The sequence below is a fragment of the Triticum dicoccoides genome, chromosome 7B, assembly GCF_002162155.2.
Source record: "Triticum dicoccoides isolate Atlit2015 ecotype Zavitan chromosome 7B, WEW_v2.0, whole genome shotgun sequence".
Taxonomy (NCBI): domain Eukaryota; kingdom Viridiplantae; phylum Streptophyta; class Magnoliopsida; order Poales; family Poaceae; genus Triticum; species Triticum dicoccoides.
In genome coordinates, this window is record NC_041393.1 from 742,343,737 (window position 1) to 742,356,957 (window position 13,221).

General features: G+C 43.5%; 1 protein-coding gene across 1 annotated transcript; it reads right to left on the bottom strand.

Moving 5' to 3' along the window:
• Positions 1–1,315: 1,315 nt before the first annotated feature.
• LOC119337805 lies at positions 1,316–1,915 on the bottom strand. The gene has a single exon (XM_037610017.1). It carries the CDS (start codon positions 1,913–1,915, stop codon positions 1,316–1,318), a length of 600 nt encoding a protein of 199 aa, XP_037465914.1.
• Between the last annotated feature and the right edge of the window lie 11,306 nt (positions 1,916–13,221).

Genomic DNA, 13,221 nt, shown 5'->3' on the forward strand with positions numbered 1-13,221 from the left:
TATGATGCATACTAAACACAATTTTAGAAACTATGATGCATTTTTGAAATCTACACATTTTTTAAAGAAATTTTCATATATAACGAGTTAGATTTGGAGGTACGGTTTGAAAGGTATGAATATATTTGAAATGCTTGAATCTCAAAAAAGAAAAGTCAAACAAAGAGAGAAGATGGGTGGAACAAGATTCAAACCTGGGTCTCATAGTTGATAGATTTAGGCTCCAACCAATCAATCACGTATGTATAATCATATCGTGTGAGGGGATGACTTCTTATTAATGAGCGGTGTAGCCAAAGAAAAGAAAGAAAAAAGAAGGAAAAGGGGCAGTGGGAGAGGGTCGAACCTTGGTCTCCCAAGTAAAATCCGTTGTCTCCAGACAGCAAGCTAGGTACGTTAGATGTTATTATAGAAGGGTGTCAATTCTTATCAATCAAAGCCGAGGCGGATGCAGAAACGTTCTTTCTAACTTATGGGTGGCATAGTGGGTAATTTGTGGCAATTTCGAGGGTAATTTTAATGACGTACGACAGAAACCCAATTTACTTTATTATTAAAATAATAGGTAAAGATAAAGAGGTAAAGATGTGAGTACCTTCCACGCCGAAAGAGAGCATTGAACTACGTTGATATCCACGTGAGCCCCTTCCACTGCATTCATTCATTGATGTCCCCGGCACCTGGACGCCAGAGCACGCAGAGGCTTAGTGGTTCAACCTCACGACAGAAACCTAATCATTCTAGATGTTGCTATAATTCTTCACGTACTTGTGCTTTTAACTCTAGTCGAATATTTTACAATCAGGCAACACATATCCTATCAATGTGATAAGGTAAATGTCGCTAGTGATTTCTTTATGCATCTCTCTAAATTTTCATTTATAATAGCAAGCACGATTTATGTTAATTTTCTACTTTCTGTTGTATATGGTGTAAACATTGCACTGGGCCAACAAGAAACCAATCTAGTAAATTTCCATCAACCATGATTACATCGAGTAAAAAAAATTATGTCATGGGTCTTATTTATTTCTTTAGAGTTTTCTTTATGCAAAAATTTCACATTGTTTTCATGACAATTTATTGACCTACGATATATAGAAATACATAGACTATAAATGATGGGTGTGGCTAGGTCTCTAAGACTTTAATCAAGTCTCACTCAAGTGATATACATATAAGAACGAAAAGGAAAAAAATGGAAAAAAAACTTTGTAGGAATCTCCACGCAAGATCTAAGGGATATAGTACCGATTGAGAAATAACGAAGCCTTGGACTAAGCCTTAGCAAAACGGATAAATGATATCTTTGATGTCAATAAGCCCAAAGGGATGGAGGGGCATATACTAGCCGCAAGCGCTCCTGGATCTCGGCCTCCCTCCTTAAGTCAGCCGGCGATGGCTCGAAGCCCTCCAGGATGAACCCGCTGCAAACGACGCTGAACTCCTCCAAGGTGAGATCGGTGAACCCGTTGATGCCCTGGTGGTTAGTGTCGACCCCTATGGCGTAGCCGGCGTTGTTCCGATCGACTTGACGGAGGGCGTCCTTGAATATGGCATACCGGTGCTTCTCGTGGTCGATGGAGCTGTACATTTTGTCGTTGGTGGCCTTCCACTCCGCGATGATCCGCCGGGTCTCCTCCTCGCTCCTCTCCCTGTCCCAGGACCAGGTGGAGTAGCCGTCTTCGTGCCACCCCTGGTCGATGTCGCGGAGGCGGTGCTTGAACATGCCGTACGCACGCTCCTCCTCGGCGACGGAGCTGTAGGTCTTGCCGAGCTCGGCCTTCCACACCAGGAAGATCTGGCGCGTCTCCTCCTCACCCCTCTCATTGTGCATGTTGTCAGATGTGTTGCTCGTGGCCGCCGCCGCCGCCGCCAGCAGCGACACCAGCAGCAGCAGCGCCATGGTCCTCATCACGACAGAAAATTTAGGCCGGGGAGTAGTACGCAGGTAGATGAGATGTGTCGAAGGGCGACGGTCTCGGTTGATGGAACTCTAGTCGAAACGCTCACACGCGGTGATGAATCTAAGTTTGGATTGTGCTGTATACTTAAAGGCCCGCGAAGGGACGTACAGCTCCTACTACAAGAGACGAGACCTACACGAATCGCATGAAGATCGACACGTACGCGACTCGTGTCCGGACCACCCACGATGGATGGATTTGAGCAGCCCAAGCCAAACCGATCGCCGTCTTTTTGTTGGAGTCGATCGATCTCGGCCAATACAACCACGGGAGCACCCCACTTGGCTCTACCGTTTGAGCAGTATGATGAACTTTGGGTTAGTGCCAATGATAACATTTTCTTTACATGGAACACTGATATTCCATTAACTTAGCTCAACAGAGTTTACAAGTTCTGGGATCTCATCCACCCAAATATGGACTAGATGCACCTAAACCCGCTAAAACATGTGCCGACTTGTTACACTTACGAGGCTTATACATGATTTCAAAGTCAATGAAGACGGGCCTTTGCTAATCGGAATAGAGCTCTCAGCGGCTACAAGTCATATGTTTTTTTAGACAAACTCCGAAGCTTTTTATTAAGTTGTTACAATGTTTACACGGACGAATGATAGTTCATCCGGCTGGCCTAACCATACATGTCGGCCAGCTGATAGGGATAAAGCGTGCTTCACGAGTTTGTGAGCTCCGACATTCGAGCTTCTAAACTCATGCCTAATATTACAAGATCGAAAAGTAGACCTATGGGTAGTAATCTCATGTATAATCGCTCCATATACTGTTGCTCTTCTGTCTTGGATGTCCTGCACCACCACTTGGCAATGTGAAGAGACTTGTATCTTCCTCTCATAAAGGTCATCAGCAAGTGCTAATGCCTCTCTGATCGCCATGCATTCAAGCGTCGCTGGATCAGATACCCTCGGATAAACAACCGCAGAGGCCCGAAAGAGGCCCGCTTGATCTCGACAAATAACTCCCGCAGCTCCGTAGTTTCCTCCTCTCCCAACCGCAGCATCTACATTTATCTTTACTGAACCTGAAGGACTGAACAAAAGCATGAATGGCAAAAGGGCTCTGGTAAATCTGTTCGTGAATAGCTTTCCGTCTTGCTCCCCACAGAGCCCATAGAGTGACCACAGATCTGGTGAATTCCTCTTGAGGCAGAGATTTATGCATAGAGAATAGCCATGACTTTGCATTGTCACAACTTGCTCAGATGACAAAGCCCGTGTACTCCTAGACATAGAGCAGTTCAGAAGCACGTGTCTCCAAGTATCTTCAGCCCCACAAAGACAACATGAGCTGGTCGTGGACATATTACGTCGATTAAGGACGGCCTTCGTCGGTGCCCCAGAGCTTTATCCAACCCTGAATATCTTCTTCCTCATGTGATGATTCCCCCTGGCCGAGCTACAAGTCATATGTGCCATTCCATTGCCTGTACTAGGCCCATACAAGCACACCGCATTGACTAGTCATACGTGAGCCTCCACCTGGGATCCAAAATCCTGGTCATCCTTTTTTCTTCTTGTTTTTACTACTCCCTCCATCCTATAATAGAAGAGAGTTTTTTACACTAGTGGCAAGTCAAAATATGTTTTTTCCTAGGTACATGACAATTTTTCTAAAAAAAAAATAACATGGCCGTTTTATAATTTGTCGAAGTTTGTCACATGGCAAATTTTAAAAACAATTCCTAACGTTCACAAGTCAAATTTTTTTTGCACTTTTTATTATTAATAAAATGAAACTTTTATATTAAGAGGATGGCATTTTTATCTAATGTTCACAAGTCAGGTTTTTTTTGGCAGATAAAATTTGTTTTTGTTTATGGCTGTTTTATATTCAGATGATGACCTAGCATTTTTTTTGGCATTCTTTAGTAACCTAGCATTTTTATATTCAGATGATGATATTTTTTATGGGTCTGTCTAGGACACATCTAGATGTGACATAGTTATGTCACATCTAAGTTGATGTCCACTCTGTTTGTGGTCTATTTTTGTTGTTTCTTGTTGTTGCATTATATATTTGTGGGAGCTTAGATGTGACATCCTTAAAAAATATCTAGATGTGAATTAGACAAACCGATTTTTTATTATTAATAAGATGACATTTTTATTATCATGATAATGATATTTTCTAAAATAGGAAAAACCGTGTTTAGACCATGTCAAATTAGTAGATAAAACATTTTTTCTGTGTGAAGTTGCCATCGGACAAATTCTGTTTGTTTTACGAATTAGGGCATCGTAATTTTTATTTCTGTTTATGTTTTTCTGCCTTTATGTATCAGATTTTTTTTCAGTGAATGGCATTTCTTTCTCCAAAAATTGATCTAATTGGGCCTATCACGTTTTCAAACGTGCTGGAACATGGTGGGCTGTGACGAACCAATTCGTTGTCATTTTAGCGAGAGCGTTAAAAAAGAAAGAAAGAAAACCTTCGGAAGAGATCGCGCTGGAACATGGTGGGCTGTACCGGCGACGGCGGCCAACAGCCCAAGTCGTCGTCACCACGACACGGCAAGGCGAGCATGGCCACAGCATCGCTGCGGAACAAAGCGTCGTCATGTCCACAAAATGTTCAAACGTGCACACAAAGACCTAATAGCTGTAGTTTTGCCAAATTCATTTCTAGCGGTTTTGTTATCCATCAGCCACGTCACGCGAGCCAGTGACCAAATGACAACATCAAGTATTCTCAGGGCAACTCCAACACGGATAATTTAATCTGGGAAAAGGCTTGTACCCGCCCATCCTACGTCTTGCAAAGCCCCATACCCCACCTTATTTTTTTTTCCCTGTATTCTTCCTCCCGATCCCCTTCTCTCGCTCAGCCGCTCGTCTTCTTCCTCTGGATCCCCTTCTCTCTCTCAGCCGCTCCTCGTCTTTCTCCTTCAGATCCCACCGCCGGCTAGCCCCAATCCCACATAGATTCCCATCTCCAACATCAGCGCCCACAAACACTTCTTTTTCTGCCCCCGGCTTGCAGATTCCTTCCGCCCCTCGGCTAGCTCCAAATTTTTGGTTGTGGCTCCACGTTATGCATGTGGTCTTTGAAGAGATCTTTTAGCAGAGTGAATGACTTTGCTTTGTGTCTTGGTCTAGTGGCTTCTTCTCCAATAAGCAACGTATGGAGTTTTTTTAAGGATATTACTAAACTTAAAAATGGTCGCAAAATCTAAAGCAATTTGAGGAAAAATTGTTCACAAATTTCAGTAATGTAATCCAAAATTTTAAAACATGAATTAATAAAAATACATTATATTTTGGCTCTCATTTTTTTTATCTTTTTTTGTTATCCTTTGGTTCTTTGTTTCTTTCTTGGTTTTCTTCAGTTTTTTCTTTTCATTTTTGTTTCTTTGTTTGTTTTTACCCGTTTTGTTTTTTTAACACATGTCTACGTTTTTCTCAGTGCACAGTATACATTTTAGAGCACACGTGAAACATTTTTCGATACAAGTTGGATATTTTCAGATACATGATGTACATTTTTACAATATACATGTTTTGAACACTTTTTTGAATACACGGTAGCATTTTCAAAATACACATTGTACAATTTTTTATGGTAATAAATTTATTACCTTCAAAGGCAAACATTTTTTACATTGTAGAATTTTTTTTGAAAATTTCATGGACATTTGTTTGGAAATACGTGATTATTTCTTTAAAATGTTATGTATATTTTTAATTGAAATAAGCACTTTTATTAACAGATGCAGACGTTTTTATACATTGTATATAACATTTTTTAAATTGTCACGAACATTTTTTGAATAGGGGAATATTTGCATAAAATGTCATGTACATTTTTTAAATGGTACTCCCTCCGTCCGGAAGTACTTGTCACTGAAATAGATGTATCTAGATGTATTTTAGTTTTACATATATCCATTTTCATCCATTTTGATGACAAGTATTTCCGGACGGAGGGGTATGAAAGATTGCTTTATATTTAAAAATATTACATGGCATACATATTTAAACAAAATCGCACAGATTGTTGTGAAAGAAGGGAACATTTTCCCAGTTATCAACATTTTTTCAAAACTTTGCTAACAATTTCTTTATATTATGTTAACATTTTTTTCAAATACATACTTTTTCCTCAGTAGATTTAAGTTATGCTTTTAAAAATAAATAGAAGTAAAAAATAGAATAAAAAATTTGAGTTACATGATCATAACGAGCTACGTCCTACTGAGCCGTCTGCCTTGCAGTAAGCGGCACATAGCCATCCCCTATTTGGGGAGCTCCTGTCGACCGCTATGTGCGACAGATTATCTAGGAAACGCACACGCCTGCATTCTTTGCCGGCCCATTTTGGACGTTGTAAAATATGCGTTCAGGTTTAGTGTGGTTTTCTTTCCGGATTCAGTTTTGGGTAGTTTTCTGGTGTGTTTTTTTGTTTTCAGCTGATTTCAATAAATATGAGAACCATGAAATATGTTTTTAAATTTAGTATTTTTGACTTTTATGAAAAAAATATAGAAATATCAGACCTATTTATAAAATGTTGAACATATTGTTAAATTTTATTAACAATTAAAAAGTTACAAAACGTATATTTTATAAATTATGATTTTTATGTGAAAAATTGGGGATAACTTTTCAGCAGAATCAAATTAACTATCACCGTAAGTTATCCTATAGGTTTTACTTGGCATAAACACTAATTAAAACATGAAAACACATCTAAACAGAGTCTAGATTAATTATTTATTATTAAACATGAACAAAAAGCAAGGAACAAAAATAAAATTGGGTTGCCTCCCAACAAGCGCTATCGTTTAACGCCCCTAGCTAGGCATAAAAACGAGAATATATCTAAGTGTTGCCATGTTTGGTATTCAATTCATAAGTGGCTCGCATAATAGATTCATAAGGTAATTTAATTTTCTTTCTAGGAAAGTGTTCCATGCCTTTCCTTAACGGAAATTGGAATCTAATATTTCCTTCCTTCATACCAATAATTCCACCAGTCGTTCTAAGGAAATGCCTACCAAGAATAATAGGGCAAGAAAGATTGCAATCTATATCAAGAACGATAAAATCAACGGGCACCAAATTTATATTTGCAACAATTAGAACATCATTGATTCTTCCCATTGGCTTTTTAATGGTGGAATCCGCAAGGTGCAAATTTAAAGAGCAATCATCAAGATCATGGAAACCTAACACATCACATAAAGTTTTCGGAATCGTGGAAACACTAGCACCCAAATCACACAAAGCATAGCACTTATGATCTTTAATTTTAATTTTTATGGTAGGTTTCCACTCATCATAAAGTTTTCTAGGTATAGGAACTTCCAAATTAAGTTTTTCTTCATAAGATTGCATCAAGGCATCAATGATATGTTTAGTAAAAGCTTTATTTTGGCTATAAGCATGAGGAGAATTCCACACGGATTGCAACAAGGAAATACAATCTATTAAAGAGCAATTATCATAATTAATTTCCTTGAAATCCAAAGTAGTGGGTTCATTACTATGTAAAGTTTTAATCTCTCCAATCCCACTTTTACCAATTTTAGCATCAAGATCAAAATACTCCAAATCATTGGAACACTTTTTAACTAAAGTTGATTCACTTCCAGCCCCATCATTATCAAGATTCATATTGCAAAACAAAGATTTAATAGGGGACACATCAATAACTTTTTGATCTTCGTCATTATTTTCATGAAAACTAGAAGAACACACTCTTACAAAGCAATCTTTTTTAGCACGCAACCTAGCAGTTCTTTCTTTGCACTCATCAATGGAAATTCTCATGGCCTTGAGAGACTCATTGATATCATGCTTAGGAGGAATAGATCTAAGTTTGAAAGAATCAACATCAAGAGAAAGTCTATCAACATTCCTAGCCAATTCATCAACTTTAAGCAATTTTTCTTCAAGCAAAGCATTGAAATTCTTTTGAGAATTCATAAATTCTTTAACACTAATCTCAAAATCAGAGGGCATCTTATTAAAATTTCCATAAGAGTTGTTGTAGGAATTACCATAATTATTAGAGGAATTACTAGGGAACGGACTAGGATTAAAGTGCCTCTATACACGTTGTTACCAAAATTATTCCTACCAAGAAAATTCACATCCATAGATTCATTATTATTCTCAATCAAAGTAGACAAAGGCATATCATCAGGATCAATAGTGGCACTCTTAGTAGCAAACAATTTCATAAGTTCATCCATCTTTCCATTCAAAACATTAATTTCTTCTATAGCATGAACTTTTTTATTAGTAGATCTGTCGGTGTGCCATTGAGAATAATTAACCATAATATTATCAAGGAGTTTTGTAGCTTCTCCTAAAGTGATTTCCATAAAAGTGCCTCCCGCGCCGAATCTAAAAGATTTCTAGAAGCAAAATTCAATCCGGCATAAAAGTTTTGTATGATCATCCACAAATTCAAACCATGAGTAGGGCAATTACATATCATTAATTTCATTCTCTCTCAAGATTGTGCAACATGCTCATGATCAAGTTGTTTAAAATTCATAATATCGTTTCTAAGAGAGATGATCTTAGCGGGAGGAAAATACTTAGAGATAAAAGCATCTTTGCACTTATTCCATGAATCAATACTATTTTTAGGCAAAGACGAAAACCAAGTTTTAGCATGATCTCTAAGTGAAAATGGGAATAACTTCAATTTAACAATATCATTATCCGTATATTTTTTCTTTTGCATATCACACAAATCAACAAAGTTGTTTAGATGAGTAGCAGCATCTTCACTAGGAAGGCCGGAGAATGGATCTTTCATAACAAGATTCAACAAAGCAGCATTAATTTCACAAGTTTCAACATCATTTAGAGGAGCAATCAGAGTGCTAAGGAAATCATTATTATTGGTATTGGAAAAGTCACACAATTTAGTATTATCTTGCGCCATCGTGACAAGCAATCCAATACACAAGCACACAAAAGGCAAGCGAGAGAGAGAGGAGAACGAAAAAGAGAGGGCGAATAAAACGGCAAAGATGAAGTGGGGGAGAGGAAAACGAGAGGCAAATGGAAAATAATGTAATGCGAGGGAGATGAGTTTGTGATGGGTACTTGGTATGTCTTGACTTGAGCTAAGACCTCCCCAGCAACGGCGCCAGAAATCCTTCTTGCTACCTCTTGAGCATGCGTTGGTTTTCCCTTGAAGAGAAAAGGGTGATGCAGCAAAGTAGCGTAAGTATTTCCCTCAGTTTTGAGAACCAAGGTATCAATCCAGTAGGAGGCTCCTCAAAAGTCCCACGCACCTACCCAAACAAACAAGAACCTCACAACCAACGCGATAAAGGGGTTGTCAATCCCTTCACGGAAACTTGCGAAAGTGAGATCTGATAGAGATAATATGATAAGATAAATATTTTTGGTATGTTATGATATAGATTGAAAAGTAAAAGATGCAAATAAAAGTAGATGGAAAACTTATATGATAAAAGATAGACCCGGGGGCCATAGGTTTTACTAGTGGCTTCTCTCAAGATAGCATAAGTATTACAGTGGGTGAAAAAATTACTGTCGAGCAATTGATAAAAATGTGCATAGTTATGAGAATATCTAGGCATGATCATGTATATAGGCATCACGTCCGTAACAAGTAGACCGACTCCTGCCTGCATATACTACTATTACTCCACACATCGACCGAATCCTGCCTGCATCTAGAGTATTAAGTTCATAAGAACAGAGTAACACATTAAGCAAGATGACATGATGTAGAGGGATAAACTCATCCAATATGATATAAACCCCATCTTTTTTATCCTTGATGGCAACAATACAATACGTGCCTTGCTGCCCCTGCTGTCACTGGGAAAGGACACCACAAGATTAAACCCAAAGCTAAGCACTTCTCCCATTACAAGAAAGATCAATCTAGTAGGCCAAACCAAACTGATAATTCAAAGAGACTTGCAAAGATAACCAATCATACATAAAAGAATTCAGAGGAGATTCAAATATTTCTCATAGATAAACTTGATCATAAACCCACAATTCATCGGATCTCGACAAACACACCGCAAAAAGAGTTACATCGAATAGATCTCCAAGAAGAGGAAGGAGAACTTTGTATTGAGAATCAAAGAGAGAGAAGAAGCCATCTAGCTAATAACTATGGACCTGAAGGTCTCTGGTAAACTACTCATAACTCATCGGAGAGGCCTTGGTGGTGATGGAGAGGCCCTCCATGGTCGATTCCCCCTCCGGCAGAGCGCCGGTGAAGGCTCCAAGATGGGATCTCGCGGATACAGAAGGATGCGGCGGTGGAATTAGGTTTTCGTGGTGCTCTTGGATGGTTTCGGGGTACGTAGATATATATATATGAGGAAGAAGTAGGTCGGTGGACGCTCGAGGGGCCCATGAGCCAGGGGGCGCGCCCACCCTTACTGGGAGCGCCGGCCACCCTCGTGACCGCCTCACTCATTGCTTGACGTCCACTCCAAGTCCCTTGGTTTGCATTTGTTCCAAAAAGATCGCTCCCGAAGATTTCATCCCGTTTGGACTCCGTTTGATATTCCTTTTCTTAGAAACACTGAAATAGAAAAAAAATAGCAATTCGGGTCAGGCCTCCGGTTAGTAGGTTAGTCCCAAAAATGATATAAAAGTGTAAAGTAAAGCCCATAAACATCCAAAACAGGTAATATAATAGCATGGAACAATCAAAAATTATAGATACGTTGGAGACGTATCATGGGCCGTGGATGCCGACGAGCGCAGCGGTGCAGGACGAGCACGACAGGGACAGGCCGCAGCAGAAGACGGGCCCGAGGCCGTACCCAAATCAGCATCCAGCCTACGGCAAAGCCCAGCCGCAGACTGCCTTGAATCACCTGACGCCCTGCTGCGAGCGGAGTATTTCTTGACCGATGACTTCTTCTTCTTCTTCGAGGCCAAGGGACCGGCCAAGGGCAAATCTTCGATACCCGAGAGGGAAGGAGAGGCAGGGCGAGATGGTAGGTTAGAACACACCGCCGAAAATGGTGTTCCCTTCACCCCACCAAAAGCCGAAGCCCCTCCAACGGAGTCTGGCAGCGAATCTTTGGCCCCCCCACCAGCCAGAGCATTCTCCTTCAGCAACCCTGATCATCTGGAGAGAGCCCGTCCCACTCCGACTGGGTAAAGCGATGCTCATTGCTGTGCAGAGAATCCTTCGGTAAGCCGTCATCGTCCTTGCTCTTGTCATCCGGAAGCAGGTGGCGGGGGAGGAGGCGAAGGCGAAACCGGACCTGAGTCTCCCTCCACCCGAACCCTGAGCCGGAAGCCTCCAGCCGAGGGGAAGACGTCGATGGAGCCACGAATACAGAGAGGATCCACACACCACACCCGCAGACGGACCGGGCCTAGAATAGCCAAGGAATCCTGGTCAACCTCAATGGGATTGCCGATGAGCACCCCGAAAGCCATCAGAAAAGCCGTAGAACAAAGAACAGGAGGGACATCATCAACTAAAACCCAGATTTCAGACAGGGAGGAGATCGCTTTGGAGCCATTAGACGCTACCTTGACCGAAACTACCAGTTGATTGAGAGATAGCGTAAAGCTAGTGCAAGAGGATATCATCCGAAGGCTTTCCTTGGAGGGGAATGTCGCAGCAAACTCAAAGTCTGAAAGCTGACGGATTTGCCAAACCCCCCCTTCCCCCCCTCCCCCCTGTCATCCCAAAGCTGGAGATCATCGAGAAGGATCTGAGGGGTGATGCGCTTGGACTGGACGGAAATAATACCGGAGTTGGAGAGTGCTGGGATAGGAGCAACAACAGGTACCTCACGATCTAGGGCAAAAAAGGAGCAGCCAGGGAGACCAAGACCATATTGGACAAAGGCAGGTGGTTTGGATCGGTTCTGACAATCAATAGTGAGGTGACCATCTTCTCTACAGATGAGGCAGAAGGAGGGGTTTTGGCAGTGAGATTGGAAGTGACCAAGACGATGACACGCGAAGCAGGTTAGAGTAGGGTTGGCGACCTGGGCCTGAGAAGGAGCTCGAACAGATCCAAGAGGGGGAGGGGGAAGAATGCCATCACCAGCCGAGCCAAACCCAGATCCGGTGCACCGACCAGCCGCAGCGCCAACAGGACGGTGGACTGGCGTCCCCGACGCACCCCGCGAGACAAAGCGCGATGGACCCCCACCAGCAGCCGCTGGGGCCCGCAGTGGTCCACCCCCCAGGGGCGCAGCACCACGCGGAGGAGGCGGCGGAGCCGGACCACAAGAGCCAGCCCGGCTGCCCACAGCCGCCAGCTCCCACGGATCAGCAGAAGCCAGAGAAGATCCAGGTAGAGGCACCGAGGGATCCGCCGGCCCAGAACTAGAATCGAGCGAGGGGGAGCCGGCCGCCGCCGACGCCGACCCCGCCACCGGAGCGCCCGATGCCTGGAGCTTGGAGCACAGCGCAACCTCATACTCCAGATCCGCCATCGCCTCGCCCGAGCCATCACGCCCGCGCTTCTGGCCGGAGACGGCCTCGCTAGAGGACCCGCATGAGCGATCCATCGGGACCACGGCCGCAAACGAATGGGGGAGAGGAGGGGGAGGAGTAGATCTGGAAAAGAAGTGAATGGGGGAGCGACGATGACGTAGGTCAGAAAAGGAGGCAAGGAACCCTAGAAATGGTGGAGCCGGACCGAGCCAGGCCCGGGCCGACCGGGAGGGCCGAAGAGGAAGAGGGAGGATGGGCCTGGGCCAGCCGTGGCCCAGAAACTGAGAGGGAGAGGGGGGGGACGGACACGCAGCTCAGGGAGGGCACCGGCCCAGGCCCACCAGACCCAACAAACGGCGCACGGGCCCGCAGCCCAGAATCGGAACCAACCACAGAACCCATCGCCAGATCTAGGGCAGACGGTGCCGCCGCCGCCGCCGCCGGGGCCGGAGCCGGCTCCCCAGACGATGCACAGGCAGAGAAGGGCACCGGAGGTGAGGGAGGAGAGGATGAGGCTGACGCCGCCCCACCCTCCCCACCAGGGCCAAGGATCCCCCGATCCGGAGACAAGGCCGGAGCACGGCGACGCCCACAGGACACGCGGCGCCAGCCGTCCACCTCCACCGCAAGCTGGGGAGCCGCCTGCGCCCACCAGGCGCAAACTTCCGACGGCGGCCCGGAGCCAAAACTACGGGGAGGCCGCCCACAGGCACCGGACGAGGAGGGGAAGGGGAGGCCTCGGAGTCTGACCCCGAATCCTCCGAATCGAGCGTCCAAAACCTGTTTGACCGAGAAGGATCGAGAAAGGCGGCGCGCGA

Coding starts and splice junctions, on each gene's coding strand:
- LOC119337805 (XM_037610017.1), bottom strand. CDS start 1,915: ATGAGGACCATGGCGCTGCTGCTGCTGGTGTCGCTGCTGGCGGCGGCG.